This window comes from Geotrypetes seraphini, chromosome 4, assembly GCF_902459505.1.
Source record: "Geotrypetes seraphini chromosome 4, aGeoSer1.1, whole genome shotgun sequence".
In the NCBI taxonomy this organism is placed as follows: domain Eukaryota; kingdom Metazoa; phylum Chordata; class Amphibia; order Gymnophiona; family Dermophiidae; genus Geotrypetes; species Geotrypetes seraphini.
In genome coordinates, this window is record NC_047087.1 from 245896190 (window position 1) to 245923229 (window position 27040).

The 27040-nt window shown below is 41.7% G+C and overlaps 1 protein-coding gene across 7 annotated transcripts in view; it reads left to right on the forward strand.

Moving 5' to 3' along the window:
- Positions 1-27040, forward strand: part of RHOBTB1 (Rho related BTB domain containing 1) — a 139457-nt gene that overhangs the window by 101036 nt on the left and 11381 nt on the right. For all 7 annotated transcript variants that reach the window (XM_033942874.1, XM_033942878.1, XM_033942879.1 and 4 more), the window contains 5 exons: positions 10254-10439; positions 13278-14242; positions 15076-15194; positions 25435-25582; positions 26290-26378. In XM_033942874.1, coding sequence (XP_033798765.1) covers positions 10254-10439; positions 13278-14242; positions 15076-15194; positions 25435-25582; positions 26290-26378 — 1507 coding nt within the window. The remainder of the gene's footprint in view (positions 1-10253; positions 10440-13277; positions 14243-15075; positions 15195-25434; positions 25583-26289; positions 26379-27040) is intronic.

Below are 27040 nucleotides of genomic sequence, written 5' to 3' on the forward strand. Positions count from 1 at the left end.
TGGGTGTCATTGTAGACAATACGATGAAATCTTCCGTCCAATGTGCGGCGTTGGCCAAAAAGCAAACAAATTGCTAGGAATTATTTTTAAAAAAGGGATGGTTAACAAGAGTAAGAATGTTATAATGCCTCTGTATCACTCGATGGTTCCACCTGACCTGGAGTATTGCGTTCAATTCTGGTCTCCTTATCTCAAGAAAGATATAGCGGCACTAAAAAAGGTTCAAAGAAGAGCGACCAAGATGATGAAGGGGATGGAACTCCTCTCGTATGAAGAAAGACTAAAAAGGTAGGGCTCTTCAGCTTGGAAAAGAGATGGCTGAGGCTGAAGGGGAGATATGATTGAAGTCTTCCTTGCCCTGCAGATCTGGCAATATGTGGCTTTAATTTGATATTTACCGTATTTTCACTCATATAACACGCACCCGTGTAAAACGCGCACACGGGTATAGCGCGCGAGGAACTATAATTTATGTAAATAAATTTTTATATACTGCGCACACCTGAATACCGCGCATGCCGCCCCGACTCTCCCGTTGGTGCCCGACTCTCCTTTCGCCCGCCCCGACTCTCCTCTGGCCAGCCCGACTCTCCTTTAGCCCGCTCCGACTCTCCTCTGGCCAGCCCACTCTCCTTTAGCCCGCCCCGACTCTCCTCTCCCCCTTGAAGTCCTGTCCCCACCCTGAAAGCCTGATGCCCCCCCCGACGTCCGATTCACCCCCCCCCCCGCAGGACTGCTCGCACCCGCACCCCGAAGGACCGCTCGAACACGCACCCGCACCCCCACCCCGACGGACCGCTAGCACCCCCACAGCCTTTAAGGGTGGGACCGCCGGAAGAGGAAGTAGCGTAGACTCAGGGCTAAGAGAAGGGGCAGGACCGCCGGCAGAGGAAGCAGCAGGACGATGGTAGGAAACTTCTACATGATGGGGGGGAGGCTGTGGGGGTGCGAGCGGTCCTTCGGGGTGGGGGTGTGGGTGCGGGTTCGTGTTCCAGCGCGAGCGGTCCTGCGGGGGGGGGGGAGTGAATTGGACGTCGGGGGGGAACTATGTAAAAAAAAAAAGGGATAACGCGCTCATGCATATAACACGCATGGTTATACACGGTTTGTAAAATCATGTATAACGCGCGCGTTATATGTGTGAAAATACGGTAACTTATTAACGCTACTCCCCCCTCTTAGTTAGGCCTATTTTTAAAAGTAGCTCTCAAGCAAACAGAAACTACATGTATTCGGTATCTCTCAATCCCCATGGGTGCCGATTAACTGAGTCTACTGTAATCCAGTTAGTCCAAACCAAGTACAAGTGCAGAGCAGGCTGGAGTATTAAGAAATTGATACTGAAGAAATCAAAAAAGGTCCAATGTGAAAATTATATGAAACACCCTGTATGTGGGGATATAACACTAAGACACTGAAATAGAAGTGTCTTAGGATTTCTGGAAAGCTGAAGGTTGATTATGGTCAGTACTGTTTTATTTATAGACAACAATTCAGGTTTGCAGAACAAATTGTAGCCTTGAAGCCATTCACCTTACATCTCTGTATAACAATGTGTTTGTAGAACTGCATGGGGAATGAGCAAACTATTGTGTCTATGAAATCTTGAGCACATTTTCTTACTCTTGGTCTAATACAAAATTATAGTAGCCATATTGATCTTAGAGAAGATTATTTTTTGCGGGCAGTAATTCTTTTTATTAGAACATTTCTTCATAAAGGCAGTTAATAAATCTTAATAAACAATATTAGACCTATATTCCAAAGTTGATTATTAATCTTTCAAGACTACTTAAGTCTGTTTTAGATGTGACTCTTGTCATCTGAAAATCTTGTATACAAGATTATCTTCATACCTGGAAAACTATGACTTGTGCTCACTGTTGATTTAGAGGACAGTTAACATAAGCTATCATTTTTAAGCTCCAGGTTACTGTATTCCCAATCTCTCTCCCACTCGCTCTGGATACAGTGACCGAAAGGGAGGGTGTAAGCCTAGAGCAGACATGGCAGAACAGAAAATGATTGCTATGCTCCTGTCTCTAGCCTCTCTCCTCTAGTCCCTCCCCTTCAACCAATTTGCAGGGAACAAGAGCTGTAAGCTTCCCTGAAAGCACTTGTATAGTGATACAACTGCCTTGAAGCTTTCTGATGTTTTTCTGTAGACCTGGTCATTATGCACATTCTTGGAGTCTCTGGATGAAACAAAGCGAATTTCCAGGATTGGTTATTTTTAGATAAATTCTATGTACATCCAATGTACAATATTGCATCCTTCTCACACAAGGTGACTTTTACATCCCCTCCCTTTTTTTTGTCAAGTTGTGATGGTGAAATTGCATGAATTGCAGTTCAAATTAATTCCCCATCCACTGTACTCTCTGGATTTGACCCAGTGCGACTTCTTTCTGTTTTCAAACTGTGAAAAAAAATGGCTGGCTGGGAAGAAATTTTCTTCAGATTCTGCAGTCATAGATGATATAAGCACATAGCTACTATATTTTTACAGTTTAGATGCTTCGTATTTTACTGAAGGCTTGAAAGGTCTGGAAAAACGGTACAAATGTATTGAGTTAAAAAGAGACTACACTCCCACCTCCATATTTGCGGGTTTTGGATTCGCGAATTCGGTTATTCGCAAGTCTCTAAACCACTCTGCCTCCCTCCCAGAACTCTCCACACCTTACTTTTAAAACCTGGTGGTCTAGCAGTGAAATGGGGCAGGAGCGATCTTCCTACACTCTTGCCCCATGCAGAGCCATAAACAAAAATGGCTGCTGTGAGTTCCCTTAGTCTTGCGAGACTACAGCGGGACCTCACAGCAGCCATTTTTGTTTGCAGCTCTGCACGGAGAAGGAGCATAGGAAGTTGTAGCTTTTATTAAAAAATAATGTGCAGTAGTTCATATGCATCTGTTGGCACATCCAGCAGGAGCTGCAATATTAAAATATTAACATACTAAAGACCTGCATGGTCCATCCAGTCTGCCCATTAGCTATTCTCATTAGAAATACATGATTTAGTTAACTTGTCTCTTCTTTGATATTTCTGGGCCATAGACTAAAGTCCACCTGTCCTAGGTTCCATCTGCTGAAGTTGCTATCCAAGCTCACTCCAGCCTATCCAACCATCCCATTGTTTGCTGGATATGTAATGTAATGTAATGTAATTTATTTCTTGTATACCGCTATATCCGTTAGGTTCTAAGCGGTTTTAAGAAAATATACATTTAAATTGAAAGTAAGAAGTTAGAAAGGTGCTTAATAAATTCCCTTACTGTCCCGAAGGCTCACAATCTAACTAAAGCACCTGAAAGTTGATAAAGAAGTGAAAAATAAAGAAGAAGATTAATGTTAAACATTTTAACTAGACAGTATTAATCTGAATAGTACTTTGGTAATGGAAGAGAGGAGAAAAAAGGAATAGATGTAAAAGGGAGAACCGTAGGAAGACAGAATTTTGGAGAGAATTTAAATAAAGGAGATATAACATAATAAAGGCAGAATTAAAAACAATAGATAAGGTTAAAGAAATTCATAATATGAAAAGAAAAATAAAGTAAAAATAAAAATAGTGTCTTTAAACACAGTTTCAGTCATTGATGAATGTGGAGCAAGCAAGTGGTGTTGAAAGACTATGTGTGCCGGTGCCGTTGTTGCTAGGGTAGATAGGGTACTCCTGTCCTGTATTTACTGTGCCAACCTGGGCCGACGGACAGCGGGACACTAGGGCAGAAGTCCTCCGAAACTCGGGTAGGCAGATGACGATTAGACCAACGCTGTTAAAGTCCTGCATGCAGGATACAGGTGGAGGAGGCAAATGCACTGCAACAGTCACAAGTCAATATCTACTGTAAAGGCTGGCCAGTAACTTCCTCATGTTCCAAGTTAGTAGAGTTCCCATTGATGCCCTTCCCAGCCCATCCTACACCGAATCACCTCATATGGGACACAAACCGTACAAGTTTGTCCAATACCGGCCTTGGTTCTTTAATTTATATCATTTGTTTGTTTTCTAATTAGAGATCCTTTGTGTTTATCCCACACTCTTTTTTAATTCTACCACCGTTTTCCTCTCCTCCACCACCTTCTCTGTGAAAAAGCTGAGTTTCTCAGCTTTTTTTTCTGCAGCTTCTTAGAATTGCAACATCAATTTCCACGCCTTCCCGCACCTGATAATGTTAGTATTTATATCCTCATCCCTTGAAAACCTATGCCATTATTGGTATCTGTAATACCCTAACTCTCCTGTCAACACCCCATCAACAAAAACAGCTACCTGTGACAAATATCTCAAACCTTGATCTTCCCTTAGTCTTACCAGGGTTTTCACCTAGTGTCTAGTGGAGGGGGGACGGGGACAGAAGTGATCCCCCAGTTGCTCCTGCTTCTTCTGGCTAAGGGTTCAAAATGGTGATGGCTTCGCCACCCCCCCCTCCCCCCGCACAGTAATCTTGGAAGCAGACTACCAAATTGCTTTGTAAAAGTTGGGGGCAGGAGGGGGGGTGGGGGTGCAGATTCAAATGATATTGGGAAAGGAGGATTCATCATCCTTTGTATCTGCCCCTTCAAGTTAACACAATATTGAATAGATCAGCATGTGCCTACCTTTTGCCGAAAGGTACAGGTAAACTGTGTTTGTGGTAGGGATTAGGGATTACACTTGTGTGCCTCAGGACAGGTATAAAAACCAATATGGAAACATTTAGGTCTACAAATGTATTCCTTTTGTAAAACAGGGAATACACATGTAGATTTTTAGCCTGCCCAAAACTACACCCCTTAAATTCTACATGTTATGGATCTCCATGGGTAAAGAGCAGCTTTTACACATGTAGATCAGTTACCGTATTTTTCGCTCCATAAGACGCACTTTTTCCCCCCAAAAAAGTGGGCGGAAATAAGGGTGCGTCTTATGAAGTGAATATACAATTAAAAAAACAAACAACCCAAAAAAAACCCCGGCGGTACCTTTAAATGTTGGAGGTCAATTGGCGGCTGCTTGCTGCTTGTCGGGGCCCGCAGCACACAAGCGCGCTAATGCCTGGGCACGGACACTTCCCTAATTGGGCTGGTCGCTGGTGCTTCGCAGGGCTGCTGCCTGATGATTACCGGCTGCTGTGTGGGCAGGCGCCACTTCTGAATGGCTGCCTACCAATAAAGCCCATGGTTCTTCTTTTCAGCCCTTTTTGACTTAAATAAGGCCCCACAATGCTTCTACTTCTCCCACAAGTCACCTTTGATCAGAAGCCCTATATATAGGGATGGGCAAAAAGCTGGAGTCAGAGGTTGGGATATTGATCTTTGAAATTTGAAGAAACAGTACAGCAGTGTTGCTGTAAGCTCAGCATGAGCCATACTTGTGCACTGATTGCTTCAGAAAAGGACATGACAGGGATAATGCTAATAAGATGGTAATGATCAGGTTTACTTATGAGAGGAAGATCAGAGTTCTACCCATACATCCAAGGGCAAGAAATAAATATATCCATACTTACTTTTTGGAAATACATAAAGTCTACTACCCACTGTGCCACTTAGACCCCTTCTTGAGAGTTTTTAGTTTTTTCTTAGAACTGTACCAAATATTTGTATTCAATTCAGCCCTGAATAGTGTACCAAATAGATTTGTGTTCGGCCAAATAATGACTTAAATTCAAACGCGAATAATCTGTGGCTCTACTGTGCTAAATCCTACTGAAATAAACATTTACCTCTGATTTAAGTATTTGTATTGGACCGAAGAATAATTTTCACTGTCCGTACTTGGCAAAATAGTAAAATATGCTATTCAGTATAACTGTAGGAAAAGAATACCTAAAATTAAAAGTAAAGTCCAAAGTCATTGGCACTAAGGTATAAATTCAAGAAAGGTTTACTAAGTTAGGCAGCAAACATGATTGCCAAAGCATCAGTTCTGTAACGGGAGTCCCACATGGAGCAACCTTCATGAAATACTAGTGTTAAATTTGCAATTTTGCACTTAACTTTAGGTGCAAACAACTGGTCTAAATGCTTGCACCCACATATTAGGTATATAAATGACAGCATTCTGTAACATTGTACCTAATTCCTTGGCACGTCCCTATCTACCCATTTCCTGTTTTGATTTAATAAGGACAAATGTATCATGAAAGCCCTTGACCTCAAAATTAGGTGCTCAGTTTTTAGAATAGGGGGTTTAACTCATTTGCTCATGTAACTACAAATTATTGCGAATTAGGCCCGGATTCTATAAATGGCGCCTCTGTAGGTTCTTTATAGCACCTAATGCCACTATACTGTATGCATGGATAACACCACAAGGGTCGTAAGGTGCCATAAAAGTAGGCACCGGAAATGTAGGCCTCAAAACCCCTGGCCTACATTTCCAGCACCTACCTTTGGAGGTGCGATTCTCTAAATGACCATGCGATCAGCGGATACTTTTAAGACGGCTGCCGACGACAACGCTGTTTAGGTGAAGCAAAATCAAAAAACAAACTGCAGACTCCTATGTACCAGATGCAGGCAATGCTTATTATACCAAATATTTTAGGCAGTTGAAACTACCACCTTATAATAAACCAAGGGACCTGATACGGTCCGTTTTTCGGAAAACACTCCTTCCTCAGAGGTCCATGGTTGCTAAGGTATAAAATAAACCCCAATGAAAGATATAAAACAACCGCCTGTATGGTATCCTTCTCCACTTAAAATGTGCGACGCAAAACTAATAAAGCAAAAACACTGCAATAAACTTGCTGATGATAAAGGGGCTGGTGATACTGCAGTTTTCGTTGGATTTCTTTGTGTTGTCCTTGCTGTTTAGGTGAAGCCAGGCCTTAGTGTTTAAGGCCAATTATTGGTACTTATCGACAATTAAGTGCCTATTTAGCACCAATTAGCTAGTTAATTTATGTGCATACTGACCCTATTCTATAACTACCTACCCAGTTAGTTAGCTAACTTTGGAAGTCATTTATAGAATTTGAAGGTTAGTAACATAAATAGATTCTTATCTATATTTAGGGATGTGCAGGTAAAAAAAAAAATTGTTTTGAGATATCTGTGTTGAGGGTTTTTTTTTTCCATTTTTGTTTCAGGTCAGTTTTGTAAATTAAGACGTGGGTGTTGCTGCTGCCCAAACAAAGAAATACACATTCATGGCATACCACCTCAACTCCCCCCCCCCCCCCCCGAGTTATAAGCCAAATCCACCATGACAATTTGTACCGCACCCAAGAGCATCACCCATCCCACCCATGACCCCCTTAGTTATTCCTGGTATCAGGGTTTAAACCCTCCCCATCAAAGAAGCAGTTGATTCCCCCTCCCCCAGGCACGTATCATTGGTGGTGTAGTGATGGACAGCCATGATTTCCTGGAATTCCAAGAGCTGGAGTCTTGGAAGTAGGAGGCTTTGAAATGTGACTTGAGGGTCATAGCAGTTACAAATTGCACAGGAGTAGCTGTTTTCATCCAGCATAAACTTTTTCCTTGGAAAAGGAGACAATAAAGTCTACCTGGGCCTCTTCTATAAGAAACCCCTATAGATGTGCCAGGAATCACAGGAAGCAATTTGTTATAAAAATCTCTAATGCAGAGTTGCCAAGTTATCTTTTTTCCAGGAAAGAGGTGTGTCCAGTCTTGGTTTCAATTTATACCTCCAAAGCAATGTGAGATTTATATCCCTTATTCTACCCATTGGAATCTATGCTGCAGAACCCATAATGTATCATGATAGGATTTTCACAAATCTAAGACTAACCTAGCATCTCCCCTTTTTTTATGGACTACTTAGCAGTTCTGTTTAAACTGGTATGAGCTCTCAAATTTAGCTGAGTGGTTGTTATTAGCTTTTTATTTAGGTGACTGAATCAATCTTATAGTACCTTCATTTTGGCTGTTTCATTCTCTCAGAGTCCGTAGCAAGGACTTCTGAGGCTTGAATATCAAAGTAGAACAAGACAAGAATTAGGTTTACTATCATTAAATCTTAATGTCACTATACCTCCAAGAAGTGCATCCAGCATAAAAGGGCAAACAAGAATTATTGAGAGTTTTACAAGATACTGGTATCCTGAGCCCTCTAGCAGCAAGAAAAAAACAGGAACTAAATGAATGACTAGACAAGAAAACAATACTGTTACAACCAAAAACAAGCTCAGTGCAGGGTAGAAATATTGAACCACACGCCCTGGGTTGGTCTCTTTGTGTCAGTCAAGAAACAGAAACTAAAGGCTCCTTTTACTAAGGTGTGCTAGGGCTTTAACACGTGGAATAGTGTGCGCTAGACCTTAACGCCAGCATTGAGCTGGTGTTAGTTCTAGAAGCGTAGCACACGGTAATTTCCTGCGTGCATTAAAAACGCTAGCGCACCTTAGTAAAAGGAGCCCTAAGAGTACCAGAAATATAAGACACAGCTAGAAATAATCAGGCTAGATGCCAACTCAAGAGACTGAATAATTCCTCCTGAAAGGTAGATGATCTCCTAACCCAAGAGTCACAGGTTCATGGCTGGCTTGTGTCTGATAGCTATTAATACTGGAAAAAAATCTGTAATTTAAAGTCACTGGAAAGAAACCTGACATTTCAGGGTTTTTTCCTGTCGGTTTGGGTTAGAAATAACAAGCACATCCCTTTCAGGCGTATTATATATATAGAAAAAGCAGCACCTACATGAATCTATTCATTAGGGGTGGTAAGGCTTTCATGATACATTTGTCCTTATTAAATCAAAACAGGAAATGGGTAGATAATTAATTAATGAGATGAAAGAAAAATGTTGAGGTGACCAAAATTGTACATCTTACAAACTGCAAGGAAAAAAATGATTGGCCAATAGAACTTTAATAGAATGCACAGGTGAGGCAATAGGCAGCTGGCCATTTTTCCTAGAAATGAGTTGCTCTGACCAAATTGGCTGGCTCAGAAACCATACTTATTTCTTACCATGTCTTCAAATCTTTGCCTGAAAGCCATTGTTCTTCAATTTCTTTTCATTAAGAGACATCTATAAATACGAAGGTTGTTGGTATAGTGGCTTTCAGGGAAACAGCTGTGTGGTGGATTAAGTGAAGATTGAAAGGAAGGTCTGATCCAGGTTTTAACCCCATTGCATGCAGCAACTTGAAATTTTAACTTCTGTATTATTTTCCCTAGTCCAGTGCCTCCTTTGTCTACATATCTATGTCATGCATATTTATTATGGACATCCTGAAAATCCAGCTGAGTGTGTCACAAGGAATGGGTTGAGAAGCAAGATTATAAGTCCAAGAATGTAGTAGAGATAAAACAAGAACTGAATCGGCCTGTGCTGAAATTCTGGAACAAGTTAACAGCCCTGACTTTTTGTCTAAACCAAAGTGTGAAACTTTATTTAATGTATAAGTTAGAACAGTGATGTACTTTTGAAAGAAGAATATTGTTAATGAAATAACTGTTGTAGTCTCAGATGATTTACAAAATAAGAGAATGTCATGAAATCATTGTTGAAAGCTGAAAAAGGGATACATGCATCAGTGTTGTCATGCTAAAGCTTATTAAAAGAGCCATTCTAATGGCTTGTAACATCCTAGAATCTTGGCAAACAATCTCTTCCATTCTAATCAACAGTATGTACTGTTGTACTTTGCCTGTTTTCATTATAGGGTTTATATTAGTCCAAATTCAAGAAATGGCAAATGCAAGATGCCGTAAGTTCTATGACTTTGGTAGTTTTTGAAAATAGCGCTATTTTTTTATACTAAAGGTGTTGGAAGTACTACTGTGTTGTGTTATATGGGATGACCATTGTTTGCTTGCATAGTGCATGGAGAACACGTTCATCCCTTCTTGAATAACATCACATTTTAAAAATTTTCTTTGCTGCCTTGAATTGGTTCCAACATTTTATTTTAAGTGTTAGGCAATGACATCCATATTAAGCTGTTTTCACTCTGAGCTGAAGCACCGCTGCATGTGGTAACAATCTAAGCAAGTTATGAAAGGTGCAGGATAGTAAATTACTATGATTGCTGCAGACCAGGCATTAATATCTGGCAGTAAGCATTAATCTCTGAAATTAAGAAGCTTCCTAGTATTGCTGTGTTGTGATGGGATGCTGCCGTGTTGGAATGCCAGGCCTAAGCAGTTTTGTGCATGAAGCTGGGATGCATTCACACATTTGTATTGTGCTGAGTCATGGAACGTGCACCTGACTGTTCACATGAAATGGATTTGCTTTAAAAATGTTTTTTTGAAAATATGCATTTGTTCTTTTTATGTCTTCAGATCGGACGTAGTGGTGCTTTGCTTTTCAATTGCAAATCCAAATTCCTTAAACCATGTGAGAACCATGTGGTCCTTAGAAATCAAGCACTTTTGCCCTCGCACACCTGTAATTCTGGTTGGTTGCCAGCTGGATCTGCGGTATGCTGATCTCGAGGCTGTTAATCGAGCCCGTCGTCCATTAGCAAGGTAAAACTTACAATTCTGCTACTTTTCAAATAAATAACTATCAAATGGCCCATTAGGTGGATGGAAGTTTATTTAACATTCATTTGCCAAGTCCCAAATTGCTGAAATCTTAGACATTTTTGATTTATGGATGATGGTAGAGTCTGATATAATGCTGGATCATTTGAAATGTGATCAAAGGTTGGCTCTCTTTCCAGTGGCGTACCAAGGGGGGGTGGTCCACCCCGGGTGCAGCCTTAGGGGGGTTGCACAGTCGGACAGGTCCAGAAAATTCAGCGGTGAATGGTGTTGAAACAGCTCCCTTTATCCCTCCCTGCCCTAACCTTCGTGGCGCTTCCCCCCCCCCCCCTCCGCCCGACAACAGGCCTGGTCCAACAAACCTCCCTGCCCTGTGGCCGCGAGTCTAAATTACCTTCTTACAGCAGCTGGAGCATTGAAGCTGCGTGTAGCTGCCGTAAAGGTCATCTCTGACGCAACCGGAAGTTGCATCAGAAACTACCTTTACAGCAGCCATATGCAACTACAATGTTCCGGCTGCTATAAGAAGGTAATTTAGACTCATAACCACAGGGCAGGGAGGTTTGTCGGACCGGGCCTGCAGTCGGGCGGGGGGAGGGGGAAGCGCCACGAAGATATGGGGCAGGGAGGGAGAAAGGGAGGAAAGGTGGAGTGGAGAGGAAAAGATGCTTAAGGGAAATGGGTAAAACAGAGGGGGGAGAAGGACGCTGAAAGCACATGGGGAAGACAGAGGGGGAGAAGGACACTGAAAGCACAGGGGGAGAAGGACGCTGACAGGACATGGGGAAGACAGAAGGGGGAGAAGGACACTGACAGGACATGGGGAAGACGGGGGGAGAAGATGCTGAAGGGAAATGGGGAAAAGAGAGTGGGGAGAAGATGCTGGCAGGGAAGAAGACAGAGATGCCAGAATATGGGGGGAGCGGAGGGAAGAAGATGGGTGCCAGACCAATTTGGAAGGGGGGAGAAAGGGAGAGGAACAGTAACAGAGCAAATGGAAGACGCAGAGAGAAGAGAGACAGTGGATGGAAGGAATTGAATGAGAACATGAGGAAAGCAGAAACCAAGCAACAAAGAAAAAAAATTATATTTCTTTTTTTTTTTTTTGCTTCAGGATAAAGTAGTATATTAGTTGTGTTGATAAAAATTTATAAACAAAGCCCTGCCAGCTGAACATCTCTTTCTCCAGTTCAGCAGCCAGAACTTTGATTTATAAGGAAGGAATAAGCTAAATATTGCAGTACTGAGGCTTGTATGGATGCTGCAGGGTCGGTGATGGGGCGGTGAAGGGGATGGTGCAGTGACGAGGACAGATTTTTTTCCCCGTGTCATTCTCTAGTGCTCACGTCAAAAGCTTCCCTCTGACTCAGCTTCCTGTTTCCGCTTTTGACTGAGCACCGCGTTGCCGATCTGAAGTTCTGTTGATGCCAGGGGTAGAAGGAAGCCCGTTGCCGATCTTAAGTGTCATCGCAAGCAACTGAAAACCTGGCTTTTCACTAAAATGTAATTCTATCCCCCCTTACTCTTCTCTTCTATATATAAGTTCATGTAAACCTTTTTTTTTTCCTTCTCTTCCTATATTTTAAGTTCTTGTAAACCGTGCCAAGCTCCGTGGAGATGATGCGGTATATAAACTTAAGGTTTAGTTTAGTTTAGAAGAGGGCAGATGATGGGGGAAAAGGATTGAGCTAGGGAAATACTGGAGGGGATGAGAGAAAGAGGTGGTGAGCTGTAGGTAGACAGTAAAAAAGGAAATTGATGAGAGGGTAGTAAGAACGTAATCTAGATGGATGCAGAAAATAAATTGAAAAGGAAAATGAGGGAAGAAAGGGATTGCAGAAGAGAAGTGTGGGAGAGGGAAGGAGAGGAGAGAGATGCCAGACCAATGGGGGTGAAAGGAGAGATGGAAGGGGAAGGCACACAGTTTCTGGAAGGGGCATAGAATTAGAGAAGATGCCATATAGGGAGGGGCAGAGAGATGGCAGACAGTGGATGGAAGGAAGACAGTAACAAGAAGACGAGGAAAGCAGAAACCAGAGAAGAAAAAGGTAGAACAAAAATTTTCTATTTATTTATTGCTTTAGGAGACATGTGTCACTGTTTCTGTGGTGTTGCATTTTATGCAGAGTCCAGCTTCTTGCTGGTTCAATTTAACCTTTGTCTATGTATTTCTATTTTATCCCCCCTTTTACAAAACTGTAGAGCATTTTTTAGCGCCAGCCGTGGTGGTAGCAGCTTTGATGCTCAGAATTCTATGAGCGTCAGAGCTGTTACCACTGTGGCTAAAATCCACACTACAGTTTTGTAAAAGGGGGAGGGGTTAGTTTGTGATGACATATTCCATACTAGGCGAAGGTGTTTTCTGTGTTCTGTGTGTTCGAAAGACATGGTTTTCTGTTAGGATTGACGATGTAGGATTGATCTCTACTAGTCTGGCTTGTTTAGTTTTACAATGGGTGTATTGATGTTGTACTACTCACTGCAGTATGTAAGATGCTGCCTTTTCCTAGGTATACTCTTGTATGACATTTGGATTGTTACTAAAAATCATGTTTTTCATATAAATGGGGGGGGGGTGCCAAAAAATGATGGGCCCTGGGTGCCACATATGCTAGGTACGCCACTGTCCCTTTCTTTGTTTGCTTTTTGTTATTACATCATACACTAATATAAAATAGATTTACTTACAATATGATCAAACATCTTGGAGCCTATTGTCCATGTTATATTGAGTGTACAGTATACTATGTAAACAAAATAAGGCAAGATTGAGACATGCAGCTGAAGTCCCATATAATGTTTCTTCTTTTTAAATCCTAGACCAATAAAAAGAAGTGACATTTTACCACCAGAGAAGGGCAGAGAAGTTGCCAAGGAGCTTGGGGTACCATACTATGAAACTAGTGTATTTGATCAGTTTGGGATTAAAGATGTGTTTGATAATGCAATAAGAGCAGCACTGATTTCCAGACGACACCTTCAGTTCTGGAAATCACATCTGAAGAAAGTTCAGAAACCGTTACTGCAAGCTCCCTTTCTACCTCCCAAAGCTCCTCCTCCTGTCATTAAAATACCGGAATGTACTGCAACCTGTAACAATGATGTTGGATACTTATTGGACAATCCTTTGTGTGCTGATGTCCTGTTCATTCTTCAAGGTCTAAGACACATTTTCGCCCATAAGATTTTTCTAGCTACCTCCTCTTCAAAGTTCTATGATCTTTTTTTAATGGAACGGGAAGAACCTCACCCTTCAGTTGAAAATAATGTGAAAAAAGAAAAGCCTGCTAGGGATTTATTTACCAGAGCATTAAGTCTTAATACAGAAGGAGATGGTGATGGCAGAACCCTAAAACCATCAGGTGCCAATCTCCGGATGTCAAAAAGTGATGGCACCCTGATGGTTGATATTGAGGATGAAGAAATGTTTGAGTCTGGATTGGCTTCATGGAGTAAGGGATTTGTCAGCATCCGCACAGAGATACAAGTCAATCCAGTTTCAAAAAGGTTATGCCCAGTGACTGTGGTCAGGATGGACTCATCTATTCAGCCTGGGCCTTTCAAGACTGTTTTACGGTTCCTATACACAGGTGAACTCGATGAAAATGAAAGAGATCTAATGAGGGTGGCCCAAATTGCTGAAATCTTAGAAGTTTTTGATTTACGGATGATGGTAGAGAACATTACAAACAAAGAAGCCTTCATGAATCAGGAAATTACTAAAGCCTTCCATGTGAGGAAGGCTAACAGGATCAAAGAATGCTTTTCCAAGGCAACATTTTGTGGTGAGTGAATAAATGGTCAAAGCAACAAAATAACACATTTAGTTTGCTCTACTTTTTTTTAATTTTCCTGTAGAATATGGGCGATCAGCAGTTTCTACCTGCTGGTTTTCTGCTTCCAGCTAAAGCCAGACCTGGGATCTGCCATTTTGAGTTCTGTTTGCAAGTATTGGGAGATCTCCCCTATTTCATATCCCCTCTGAGCTCAACTGCCCAGGTGGTACAGCCATCAGTCCTCATACAGGGCCTAGGCAGCAGAATTGCTTCAAGAACACTGCAAATATAGACTTCCAAATTCAGTCACAGTAGTACAGTAATTGGAACAACTGCCCTCCCCCCCTCCCACACACACCATGCCTCTGTTAATTTTAGTACTGTATCATAGCATTTATATTTGAGGTAGACAAACAGCAGGTGATATCTGACCCACAGAAGGCTTCTGTCCATCCCTCAATTGTGAGTCTGGTCTTAGCCTGTAGTGGACCTTCAGGGGATATCTGATCCTCAAAATTCATGGGTCTGAGACCACTTCTCCATTATTCATTGTCCATATCCCCCCTTCCAACTGGACCTGGCTTCCCATGGTAATTGCAGAATTAGTATACATAAAAATAATACTAGGGGCACACTAATACCATTAATGTGTCTAATAGCTCATAGGTCCCATTATATAAAATGGGCTTTGTGGTAAATAACACACACTAATGTGTATAAGTTCGCATTGAACCTTAAATGAATTTAATTGCTCCTATAAGCTAGCAGCAAGTGTTGCTTTAAGCACTGAATTTCAGTTTATGATTCTGTTTTGATCTGGGATGGTTTTTTTTCCATGCTAGATGTGACATTTAAATTGGATGATGGAAGAATAAATGCCCATAAACCATTGCTAATCTGCAGCTGTGAATGGATGTCTGCTATGTTTGGAGGGTCATTTGTTGAAAGTGCAAACAGTGAGGTATTTGATTTTTTTTTTTTTTTTGTAAAGAGATTCTACTCGCTAGCAGTGGGGTCCTTTTTACTAACCTGTGTTAGGGGCTAATGCATATTTAATGCATCAAAATATGGCATTCCACAGATCACGTGCAGGCGTCCTGCCGTTATTTGCAAATCTATGTGTGCTAATTGCACACTAAATAATTTTTCTAACTTTCGGAGGGGTGTATGTCATGGATGGAGAAGGTATAGACATCCTGATTAGCCGATTGATGTGCCAGCTCACATCTTCTTAAGTGTTAATACAATATGGCTATTCACAGTAGCAGCCAAATGAATGATACCTTATGGAGAGGAACTGCTACTCTTAAACATGACAATTTTGATACTGGGAGCCTCAACCCTGACGAAAGGTTTTTGAAACATGGACATGTTGGTAGAGGCGCTCCCTTAATATGTGAACAAAAATATTAAGACAAGTACTATTTAAAATTAAATTATTATAAGTGATATTTAATGAAAAAATAACAAAAATCATAAAAATAAAATAAAATATTACATCAATTGATCCTATGACGATCGGGTTTTTGCGATTTGTTTCACATCAACCACTGAGGCATTCTTAATAGCCCTCTGAGGATCATTAAAAAAAAGAATATAAAAATATTTTTAATATGAATATGTTTGCTGGAATTTAGATTTTATGCTATATACATTACATTTGGGCCTGTGAATAGCCATATTGTATTAACACTGTAAGAAGATATAAGATGGATGGAGAAGGAGCATTCCTGTCCTAATCTGTTAGCACATCTACATTGCTGTGCACTAACTACAAAATGGGTGGCAGTGAGGCCCTGATTCTGTAAATGGCACCTAACTCCAAAGTGCTGTTGAGAGCAATTGTCAAATCATCTACTAGGTGCCGTTTATAGAATTGTGCCGTGTAGTGTCTATATAGAGAATGACAAGGGGACAGAATTTGTCCCCATCCCCACAGATAACCATCCCATGTCATTTTTTAGTGTCTATCTCAACTTCAATCCTTCTACACTAATGTTCTTCAATGCAAGGCTTGAGGGTCAGTGGCTATGCCCAGTCATACTTTTCCCTCTCTGATTAAAGAATGACATGGGGATGGTGGCTTGCCTAAGGTGCCCCAGTAGGCATTGAAACCTTTGACCCACTCTCATATAGACCAGTGAGTGCCAGCCAAACCATACCCAGAATCCACTCCTAACTACTCCTACTTGTTGGTAAGCACCTCAGAGTAGATACCTCAAAGTGTTAGATGCCTACCAGCTAATTATATTTTTTAATGGGGGGGGGGTGTTTTTTTTAATGGAGCTTTCAATTATCAGCACAGATTAAGCCAATTAAGAAAAAAGTTAGACACTTAGGCCCAGATTCACTAAGGTCAGTGATCGTCGCTAAACCTGTTTTTACAGGTTTAGCAACGATTGCTGCTAACCAACCCGATTCACAAAACGGCCCATCGTGTGTTTTCCCCTCGATCGCCTATTTTCTGATCCGGCCATGCAAATTAATAAAACCCCATGCAAAATCGCCAAGTGATTGATTCACTTATTTACATTTGCTTGGCTATTTTGCATCGGGTTTTACGATCCTAAAACCCGACTGCTGTAGATCTGTAGAACTATGTTACCAGTCTGCCTGTTTTTGTGGGGGGGGGGGGGTTTCATTTATTTTGCATGTATTACACACGCAAAATATCTGCCCAATAAAAAAAAAATGAAAAAGCTTCCTGACATTGCCTCCCCCCCGACAAAGTACTCCCTCCCTCCCTAAACCCAAAAAATGGCAGGAGGGATGCCCACTCCCTTCTGGCACCAGACGCTCTCCCTGATATCCTCCCCCCACGCTGAACCTAAGTATGGCAGGAGGGATGCCCACTCCCTCCTACCACCAGACGTTCCCCCTGATGTCCCTCTCCCCCCTCCACACCAAACCTAAGTATGGCAGGAGGGTTGCACACTCACTCCTTCCACCATACACTCCCCTCAATGACCCCCACGTACCGAACCTAAGTATGCCAGAAGGGATGCCCACTCCCTCGTACCACCAAATGTTCCCCCCTCCTGCCAACGCCCCCCCCCCCCTCGGCTACACCACCAGGGCTTCAAAGGTAAGCTGTGGAGAAGGGTAGGACTAAATTTGTGAATCCCAAAACTGGGAATATGGAGGGAGACCTATACCTTGAAATGTGATCCATCATGTAAAACCTAGTTAGGAAAGATTGCTGCTCCTTCTTAAAATTTTAATTTTCTTTTCCTGATAGTCTCCTATAATAATATGAATGCAGGTCACCTGAAGGCAGGAAGAAAGGACTCAATTTATCTTCCCAAAATAGACAATGTGAGAACTCTTGGATGTATCAATGTTCAACTAGGTAACATTAAAAACATAGCCGTGATCCTTGAGGGCTGCCAACAGCTCAGGTTTTCAGGATAGACCTAATGAATATGTATAAGAGCGAGTTGCATGCAGTAGAAATATCGCTCATAGATGTTCTTTAGGATATCTTGAAGTAAGATCTGTTGGTGGCAGCCTTCATACTGAGTGAAGACCAAATATACACATAAGCATTTTAGCTCTTGTCAGAATCAGCAACAAATCTGCTTGGCTGAAAGTCTCTAAAGTTTGTTATATAATATATATATATATATATATATATATATATAAAGAAAACAAGGAAAGTTTTTGACTAAGCAGAGTTCTACTTCTCTCTTCTTCATTACTTTCAATGCACCAGTCAGCAAAGTTTCCCTCCCTAGAGTCACACATGGCAAGTTCTTTATTAAAAAATACAGTATGCTATGCTGGTAATTAAGCTATATCACACAATAAGAATGGAAATAAATTCTCTATATTAGCCTCTCACTGCAATTAATATTTCAAACAGTCTTGTAATTGGAATTTTTTGAACCGATTTTTTGAACCTAAAGAGCAATTATGTTGGTTGCAGAGACATTTATTTCTGAAATGTTTTCTTCATTTTGATGGTGCGCACTGTTTTCTAGCTCAAGTGTCCATTGGAGGTGAAATATTGGGAAAGATTTGCTTTCGTCTGAACAAATGCAATCTTCGCAAGAGCTTTTTGGGCTCCTCATACTAAACAGTTCATTTGTTTAAGGTTTCTCAGAGTGCCTGAGTCTGTGGATCATGTATAGACAATTTCCCAGTCATAATTTAGGAAAGTCAAGATTAATTGCCTTGTTTTTTGGTTGGTCCCGGAGGCACCAGAAGCTACAGTATCTTGCCAGAAAGTGCACAGAGACTCCATGGCAGAGGCACACCTTGAATTCAGGCAGTTTTCTTTGAATAATTTTCTATGTATTGTGCATAGCTTCTACCACAGTGTCTGCAACTTCTGCACTACTGTTTGCCTATACATTTGTGATCTCCACTGTCCAGTATTTAGTATTACTTGATTTGATTTATTTTAGTTATTTATATATTGCCTACTCGGTCATTTGTCCCTATCTGTCCCAGTGGGCTCACAATTTATCTAATGTAACTGGGGCAATGGAGGCTTGAGTGACTTGAGCTAAAAACTGATTTGTTTGATAAATTTGTAAATTGATGTTTTAGAATCTTGATTGGTAAATTGTTTTTATAGTTCATTTATTTTAGTTTGATTTTAATGCATTTTTAGTCAATTGTATTTTATTTTTTTACTGTATGTGAACCACCTAGAACTATGTGGTATGGCGGTATACAAAAATAAAAATTATTATTATTATTATTGAGTAATGAAACATACTTGATCGAACAGCACCTGATGCTCTCTTTCTCTTCCGATGATGCATTTATTTATTTAAAAAGCTTATATTCTGCTTTTACTTAAGCGGGTTACAAAATACAAACATAATTATAGATAAAAAAGCCAAAAATAACAATATAAAACATACTAAAAATAATGTACAGTGAACAAGGCTGCCCTGTGAACTTCAATAAGATAAGTTGCAAAAAAGCACAAAAAAATAAACCCTTCTCTTTCCTCTGTTAAATCTTATTTTCTCTTCCTCTTCATAGGAATAAGGGTAAGACTTATAGTCCCACCATATATAGAGACCCAAATAATCAGGACTACTCAAATCAAGTCACTTCACAACCAATCAAGATGACCTTTATTCTATGCAATCACTGTGGCGCTTTAATTCCAAGACATACTATTTGGAGGCTTAAGGTTTGCCCCATCTGTCTTCAATTTGCTAGTATTAAGGAGGAGCTCTGCAAACTTAAACAGGAATTGAATACAATTAAAGCAGCTTTCATCACTCTACAAAATCATACCAACTTACCACCTCTACCTCAAAGAATAAAACAGCCCAGGAATAAATGGGTCACAGTAGGCTCAGGAAGACTGCGACATGTAACACAGAAACATCCACCTTCACAAATATTACCTCTACAGAATTCCTTCGCTCCACTAGTGCACTGCGATACTCAAGACTGGAACCAATGAAGGTAACTCAAGAGAGCAAGCACACCCTAAGCACAAATAAAAAGGCCAAAAACAGAAAACTATTACTGCTGGGGGATTCCATCATCAGAGGCATTAACCTTGGAACACAAGGCAAGGAGACCAAAATAGTGAAATGTCTTCCAGGATCCTCAGCTACCAGGAGTTCCAGGCAAATACAGACTATAATTAAGGAAGAAACTAAGGATTTTAACACTGATGTTGTCATCCATCTGGGAACAAATGACCTGGCCAACAACTCCACACTTGCAGCACAGAAAGCTTTTCGGGAGCTTGGTGAGGGCGTGAAACCTTTTGTAAAGACTTTAGCTTTTTCTGAAATACTGCCTGCATATGGAAAGGGAGAGCAAAGAGTGAAAAACACAGAGGACTTTAATAGATGGCTCAAAGCCTGGTGTCATCAAGAAGGCTTCAGGTACATAGGAGGATGGGGAAATACATGGAAGGACAAGAAGCTATATTGCACTGATGGGCTACATATTACTATAGTAGGAAAAAGAAACCTTGCAGAGAAATTTAGACAATATTTTTCTAGGCATTTAAACTGGAAGGTGGGGGTGGTGTATGTACGAAGGACAATTATAGAGACCACCCCCGGCAAAAGAAAAGATGCGATAGTAGTAAAGGCTGCAACATAAGCAATATCAGCAACTCATTTCTTAGTATTGCAACGGAAAGTGAAACGAAACAAAAATCCATACGAAAAAGGAAATTATCGATGAAAAATAGCTGAAAAGCGATGACCACAAATGCTCGCAGACTAAGCAACAAAGTTGCCCTGATGCTAGAGGCAGATCTAGATATTGTCGCTATCACAGAGACATGGTTCAGTGAATCACATGGATGGGATGCAAACATACCGGGATATAATCTTTTTAGGAAGGACAGAGATGGTCAAAAAGGTGGAGGAGTAGCTCTCTATGTAAAGATCAATATCCAAGCGACCGAAATGCAAGGGACCTGGGGAGAGGAAGAAGCGATATGGATTGCTCTGAAAAGAGAAGATGGAACTTCTATCTATGTGGGTGTAGTCTACAGACCTCCGACTCAATCGCAGCAAATTGATAAGGATCTGATTGTGGATATCTAAAAGTTTGGAAGGAAAGAGGAGGTTCTGCTGTTGGGAGATTTCAACCTGCCAGATACAGACTGGAATGTTCCGTCTGCAGAATCGGAAAGAAGTAGGGAGATTGTGGATGCTTTTCAAGAGGCTCTGCTTAGACAAATGGTGGATCTGGTCCTCACAAATGGAGAGAGTATCTCTAATGTTAGAATGGGTGCTCACCTGGGAAGTTGCGATCATCAAACGGTTTGGTTTGATATAACAGCTAAAGTGGAAAGCGGCCGCACGATACTTAAAGTCCTAGATTTCAAACGTACGGACTTTAATGCTATGGGAGAGTACCTGAAGAAAGAGCTGTTAGGATGGGAGGACATAGGAGAAGTGGAAAGACAGTGGTCTAAGCTGAAAAGAGTGATAAAAATGGCTACGGACCTTTATGTGAAGAAAATCAATAAAAACCAGAGAAAAAGGAAGCCGATATGGTTCTCCAACCTAGTGGCTGAGAAAATAAAGGCGAAAGAGTTGGCGTTCGTGAAATATAAAAAAAACCAAGAGGAGGAGAGCAGAAAGGACTACAGGGTGAAACTGAAAGAAGCCAAGAGAGAGATACGTCTGGCGAAAGCACAGGCGGAAGAACAAATGGCTAAAAATGTAAAAAAGGGAGACAAAAATTTTTTCAGATATATTAGTGAAAAGGAGGAAGATGAAAAATGGAATTTCTAGGCTAAAAGATGCTGGGAACCAATATGTGGAAAGTGATGAGGAGAAAGCGAATGTGCTAAACAAATACTTCTGTTCTGTGTTCACAGAAGAAAATCCTGGAGAAGGACTGAGATTGTCTAGCAAAGTTACACAAGAAAATGCCCCATTCATGGAGGAGGGTGTTTATGAGCAACTTGAAAAACTGAAGGTGGACAAAGCGATGGGACCAGATGGGATCCATCCCAGGATACTAAGGGAGCTCAGAGAGGTTCTGGCGAGTCCTATTAAAGACTTGTTCAACAAATCTCTGGAGACGGGAGTGATTCCTGGGGATTGGAGGAGAGCGGATGTGGTCCCTATTCATAAAAGTGGTCACAGGGATGAAGCAGGAAACTACAGGCCGGTGAGCCTCACTTCAGTTGTTGGAAAAATAATGGCAGTTTTGCTGAAAGAAAGGATAGTGTACTTCCTTGAATCTAATGGGTTACAGGATCCGAGGCAACATGGCTTTACAAAAGGTAAATCGTGCCAAACAAACCTGATTGCCCAGCGCTGCTCTCGATGCTCATAGGCTCCCTGCACTAAAAACCACTATTGCGGTTTAGTAAAAGGGGATCATATTGTAAAATATAGACAGCAGATATAAATTCAGACACATTTTGATCACTAAATTTAAAATAAAATCATTTTTCCTACCTTGTCTGGTGATTTCATGAGTCTCTGGTTGCACTTTCTTCTTCTGACTGTGCATCCAATCTTTCTTTCAGCCTGTATGCTTCCTCTCCTCCACACCTCATTCCCTCCCCCAACTTTTTCTTCCTCTCTCCCTGACCTTTCTTTCTTTCTCTCTTCATGCCCCCTTTCTTTTTTTCTGTTTCTCTTCTTTCCTTCTGTTTCCCTCCTGCCCCCTTTCTTTCTTTCTTCCTGCCCTTCCCCAAGCCACTGCCACTGCCGCTGCCATCGGGGAACAAGACCCAAATGCCACCAATGGATAACAGGCCCCAAAGCCGATGCCAACGCCGACGACGCCCATGCTCTCTCTGCTTCGGGCCAATCAATCTTCCTCTCCCCGACGTCAATTCTGCCGTCGGAGAGGAAGTTCCGCCCAGCCAGGCAGCGATTGGCTGGCCCGAACTTCCTCTCTGACGGCAGAATTGACGTCGGGGAGAGGAAGATTGATCGGCCTGATAGATCGCCAAGGCAAAGTGAGTCCTCGATGATCGACTCACTTTGCCTTTGCGAGCTACCGGTCAATCGCGATTGACCTAATAGGCACCCCTGCCCTAGAGGAAAGGAGAGACAGGGGAGATATGATTCAGATGTTCAAATACTTGAAGGGCATTAACGTAGAACAAAATCTTTTTCAGAGAAAGGAAAATGGTAAAACCAGAGGACATAATTTGAGGTTGAGGGGTAGTAGATTCAAAGGCAATGTTAGGAAATTCTACTTTACGGAGAGGGTGGTAGATGCCTGGAATGCGCTCCCGAGAGAGGTGGTGGAGAGTAAAACTGTGACTGAGTTCAAAGAAGCGTGGGATGAACACAAAGGATCTGAATCAGAAAATAAGATTATATATTGAACTAGGCCAGTACTGGGCAGACTTGCATGGTCTGTGTCTGTATATGGCCGTTTGGTGGAGAATGGGCTGGGGAGGGCTTCAATGGCTGGGAGGGTGTAGATGGGCTGAAGTAAGTCTTAACAGAGATTTCGGCAGTTTGAACCCAAGCACAGTACAGGGTAAAGCTTTGGATTCTTGCCCAGAAATAGCTAAGAAGAAAAAATTAAAAAAATTTATATTGAATCAGGTTGGGCAGACTGGATGGACCATTCGGGTCTTTATCTTCCGTCATCTACTATGTTACTATGAATATAAACCGAGATTTTTGGGCACAAAAAATGGCCCAAAAATGGGGGTCTCAGCTTAAGTTCATGTCATCACCCACCTGCCCCCTCCCAAACTTGTAGGCCTTGGCTGGGCCTGCTGGATGGCCTGGTGGGGTGGGCCAAGACAAGAGGGATCCCTCCCATCTCCTGTCCTGGCCGACTCTGCCAATTTTTTTTTACCTCTCTCCCACCTCCACCTGCTTACCTTTTTGAATCCCTGGTGGTCCAGCAGTGTACCAGGCAGGAGCGAGCTTTCCGCCCTCCTGCCCAGCTCTGAGCCCATCCCCTCCCTTATGGCAGCCATTCAACTAGTGGCTCAGTGCTGGGCAGGAGCGAGGAAAGCTCGTTCATGCCCAGTACACCACTGGATCGCAAGAACTCGAGGCAGCCATTCAGAGAGGGGCTCAGTGTGGGGCAGGAGTGCAGATAGCTTGCTCCTGCCCAATACACAGCTGAACCCCCAGGGATTCAAAATGGTACGTGGGGGGAGGAAAACAAATTGACAGTGGGCCTAATATTCAATTCAACCGTTTTTTCCTCCTTTTGGGGGGGTGGGGGGAAGGTACCTCGTCTTATAATTGGATCGACATATTCGAGTATATATGGTATTCAACATTAAAAAATTTATACTAATATTGTTTCTACAGCATTTCAAGGATATATTTTAAAAACTCACTTTATTTTGGATTGCCAACAGTAGCAAATTTCATAAATAAAACACTTGAGTAGCACACTTAAGAGATTGCTTGCAGTTTCTGTATCAAGTGGGCAAGATTGAAATTAACCCGTTTATAGGATTTGAAGAGCATTTCTGCCAACTGTTTGAGGGCTGCATTGCAGGCTTTCAGGGGCCGCGCATTGGAAACCACTGCTCTAGAGCAATGACTGGGATTCTCTCCCTCCCCACACCTTCTCAGAGACAGCATCCCCAATTCTGTCTGGGCTCACAAAATCAATTCTCTGTCTTCCACAAGGCAGTTTATGGCCTTTGCTACTCAACCGCAGGGCAAAGCCAGACATAGCATTTTATGTGCTGACTCATCCTTAACATTGACACAAGTTTAAAACCCAAAGCTTCATAGCCCATACGTATATGATATGATATGAAACGAGTAAATGTAAGAGTGTAGGGCTCTATTTAGTAATTTCTTTCTAAATTATACATACAAACGGAACTTACAGTAGAGGCAAGAATCATCTTTAAGTTCGCCTGCCTCTGCTTCAAAACTCTAACCGGCTCTTCTCCTATCTACCTGTCTGAGCACCTTGAAATAGCAGGCCACCTCCCGCACACGAAACGCCTACCTGTTCACCTTTCTCTCCCTAAAAGGCTGCCTCTACAAGAGATTCCTCGATAGATCCCTAGCATTCCAAGCAGGCAAATGGAACAATTGCCTAACCGCCCTCATCTCCAATTCTCTGCCCTACCAATTGTTCAGGAAGTCATTAAAAACCTATCTCTTTAACAAATTCCTCTAACTCCCCTCCCCCTCCCCTGCCCTTGATATGCCTCCAAACTCTGAACCCTCCTACCTTGCCAAGCCACTATTTGGCCTCTCATAATAGATTCTGTTTATCTAAATGGTCTGTCCTTGTTACACCTATATATCATATGTCTTATCATTGCCATGTTTGTAACTTCGCTGTAAATGTACAGTCTCTTCCTCTGTTAACCGCATTGAACTTCCATGGTATTGCGGTATACAAGAATAAAGTTATTATTATTATTATTATCAGATTGATAGACTGTCATATTAAAATATGGAGAGATAAAGATAAATCAAAGTACAGTACAACTGAGTAATGTGAAACATAAAGGCTTAGTAAATTAACATAATCACTAATATTTCAGTTCAAAGGGAACCGTCCTCAAAGGATATCAGTTGGTACTATTTATTCTTAATATTGTTTTGTTGTGTTGCAGTAAAGGTTTTCTGTCGTCTTAAGCCCTTGCTAAAAATGTTTGGCAATTATGACCCATAATTTGACTGTAAGGCTTATTTTCACAAGTTTGTGCTTTGAAAATGAGTACCTCTATCTTTTTTGATGCAGTGTGTGTTTTTATAATGAACGTTTTAAGTTCACATTACCTTTCAATTTTGCAGGTTGTTCTTCCCAACATAAGCAAGTCTACTATGCAGGCAGTTCTAGATTATTTGTACACCAGGCAGTTGCCTAAACTAGACTTGGAACCTCTTGAGCTAATTCCAGTGGCCAACAGACTTTGCCTTCCACGCTTGATTGCTCTTGCAGGTAAATGTGTTTAAAGCTACAGTATAGTTTGGCAAAGTCAATGTGTATACCAAAGCTTAAAGAAGCATTGTAATTGCAAATTATCTATCATTTCTAAATTAAGTATACCATATTTTTTACTCTAAATGATGCACCGGGCCATAAGACGCACCCACCTGTAGAGGAGGAAAAACCAAGAAAAAAAAAATTTGGTTCAGAATTTTTTTTCTTGGTTTTTCCTCCTCTTCTCGTAGGTGCGTCTGGTGCTGGGAAGCCCAAAGCACGCAGCCCCCTGGTAAATTTTTTTAACTGGCGTGGTTGGTGCTGGACGGCTGCCTTTCTCCCTGCAGAGTGGCACAAAAGGCAGGAGTGCCCTTTGCACTTCCTGCCTGGTCCCGCACCGCTCCATGATTGGCTTGCCTTCAGTTTTCGCAAATTGCGAGAACTGATGGCAAGCCAATCACGGAGCGGAGCGGGACCAGGCAGAAAAGCGCAAAGGTCACGCTCCTGCCTTATGCACCACTCTGCAGGGAGAAAGGCAGCTGTCCAACACCGACCATGCCAGTTTAAATAAAATGTGTTGGGGGGGGGAAGAGGTGTATTCGCTCCATAAGACGCGCCTACTTTTCCACTCCCTTTTTTGGGGTGGAAAAAGTGCATCTTATGGAGCGAAAAATACGATAATTGAAATGGTAACATTTTTCTTTTTGTGTATTGTATTGAAACAGAACAGTATGCTGTGCAGGAGCTGACTAAGTCTGCAGTGAATGGAGAAGACATAGATGGTGAAGTGCTGACATACTTGGAATTGGCCCAGGTGAGAAACCACTGTATGCAAAATTTGCTGATATTTTAGTATCTTCCATAAACCTGAACTGTATGCACATTCTTTTATCCAGTCCAGAATGTGCCCAAGTTATACAGTTATACAGCTGCAGCATGTTCAAACTGACTTGCGCACACAATGGAGGGAATTCTATAAATGGCACTAAATTTGGCACTGTAAAAAAATCAGCACAAAGCGCAAGTCTTTGAAGAGCATCCGTATTTTATAGAATTGCGCTTAGCGCAGATTCCAATGCCTAAATTTTGGCATTTACGCCTGAAGCCTGATGTAATTACTGGCATGCAAGGTTGGCACACTGAGGATGTATTCTACAATTCCATGTACAACTCTTTGGAACACCCTGACACGCCCCCCTTTTGAGTTGCGTGCTAGTAGAGTTAGGTGCCATGCATTACAGAATAGCACGCAGCCAGATGTGCATGTACTGAGTACCAGTTAGCTTCAGTAATAGTTGTTGGTACAAATCATGCACCTATCTTTAGGCATGAGCACTTAATCCATATCAAAGGCTGATGTATATGTCCATGCCTAACTGTTGGCAGTTGTGCACATAAGTCATTATATTCTATAACTTAGCATCAGCAAGACACCACCATCCCACCCCTTGCAGTTGTGTGCTGTAGCATTTAGGC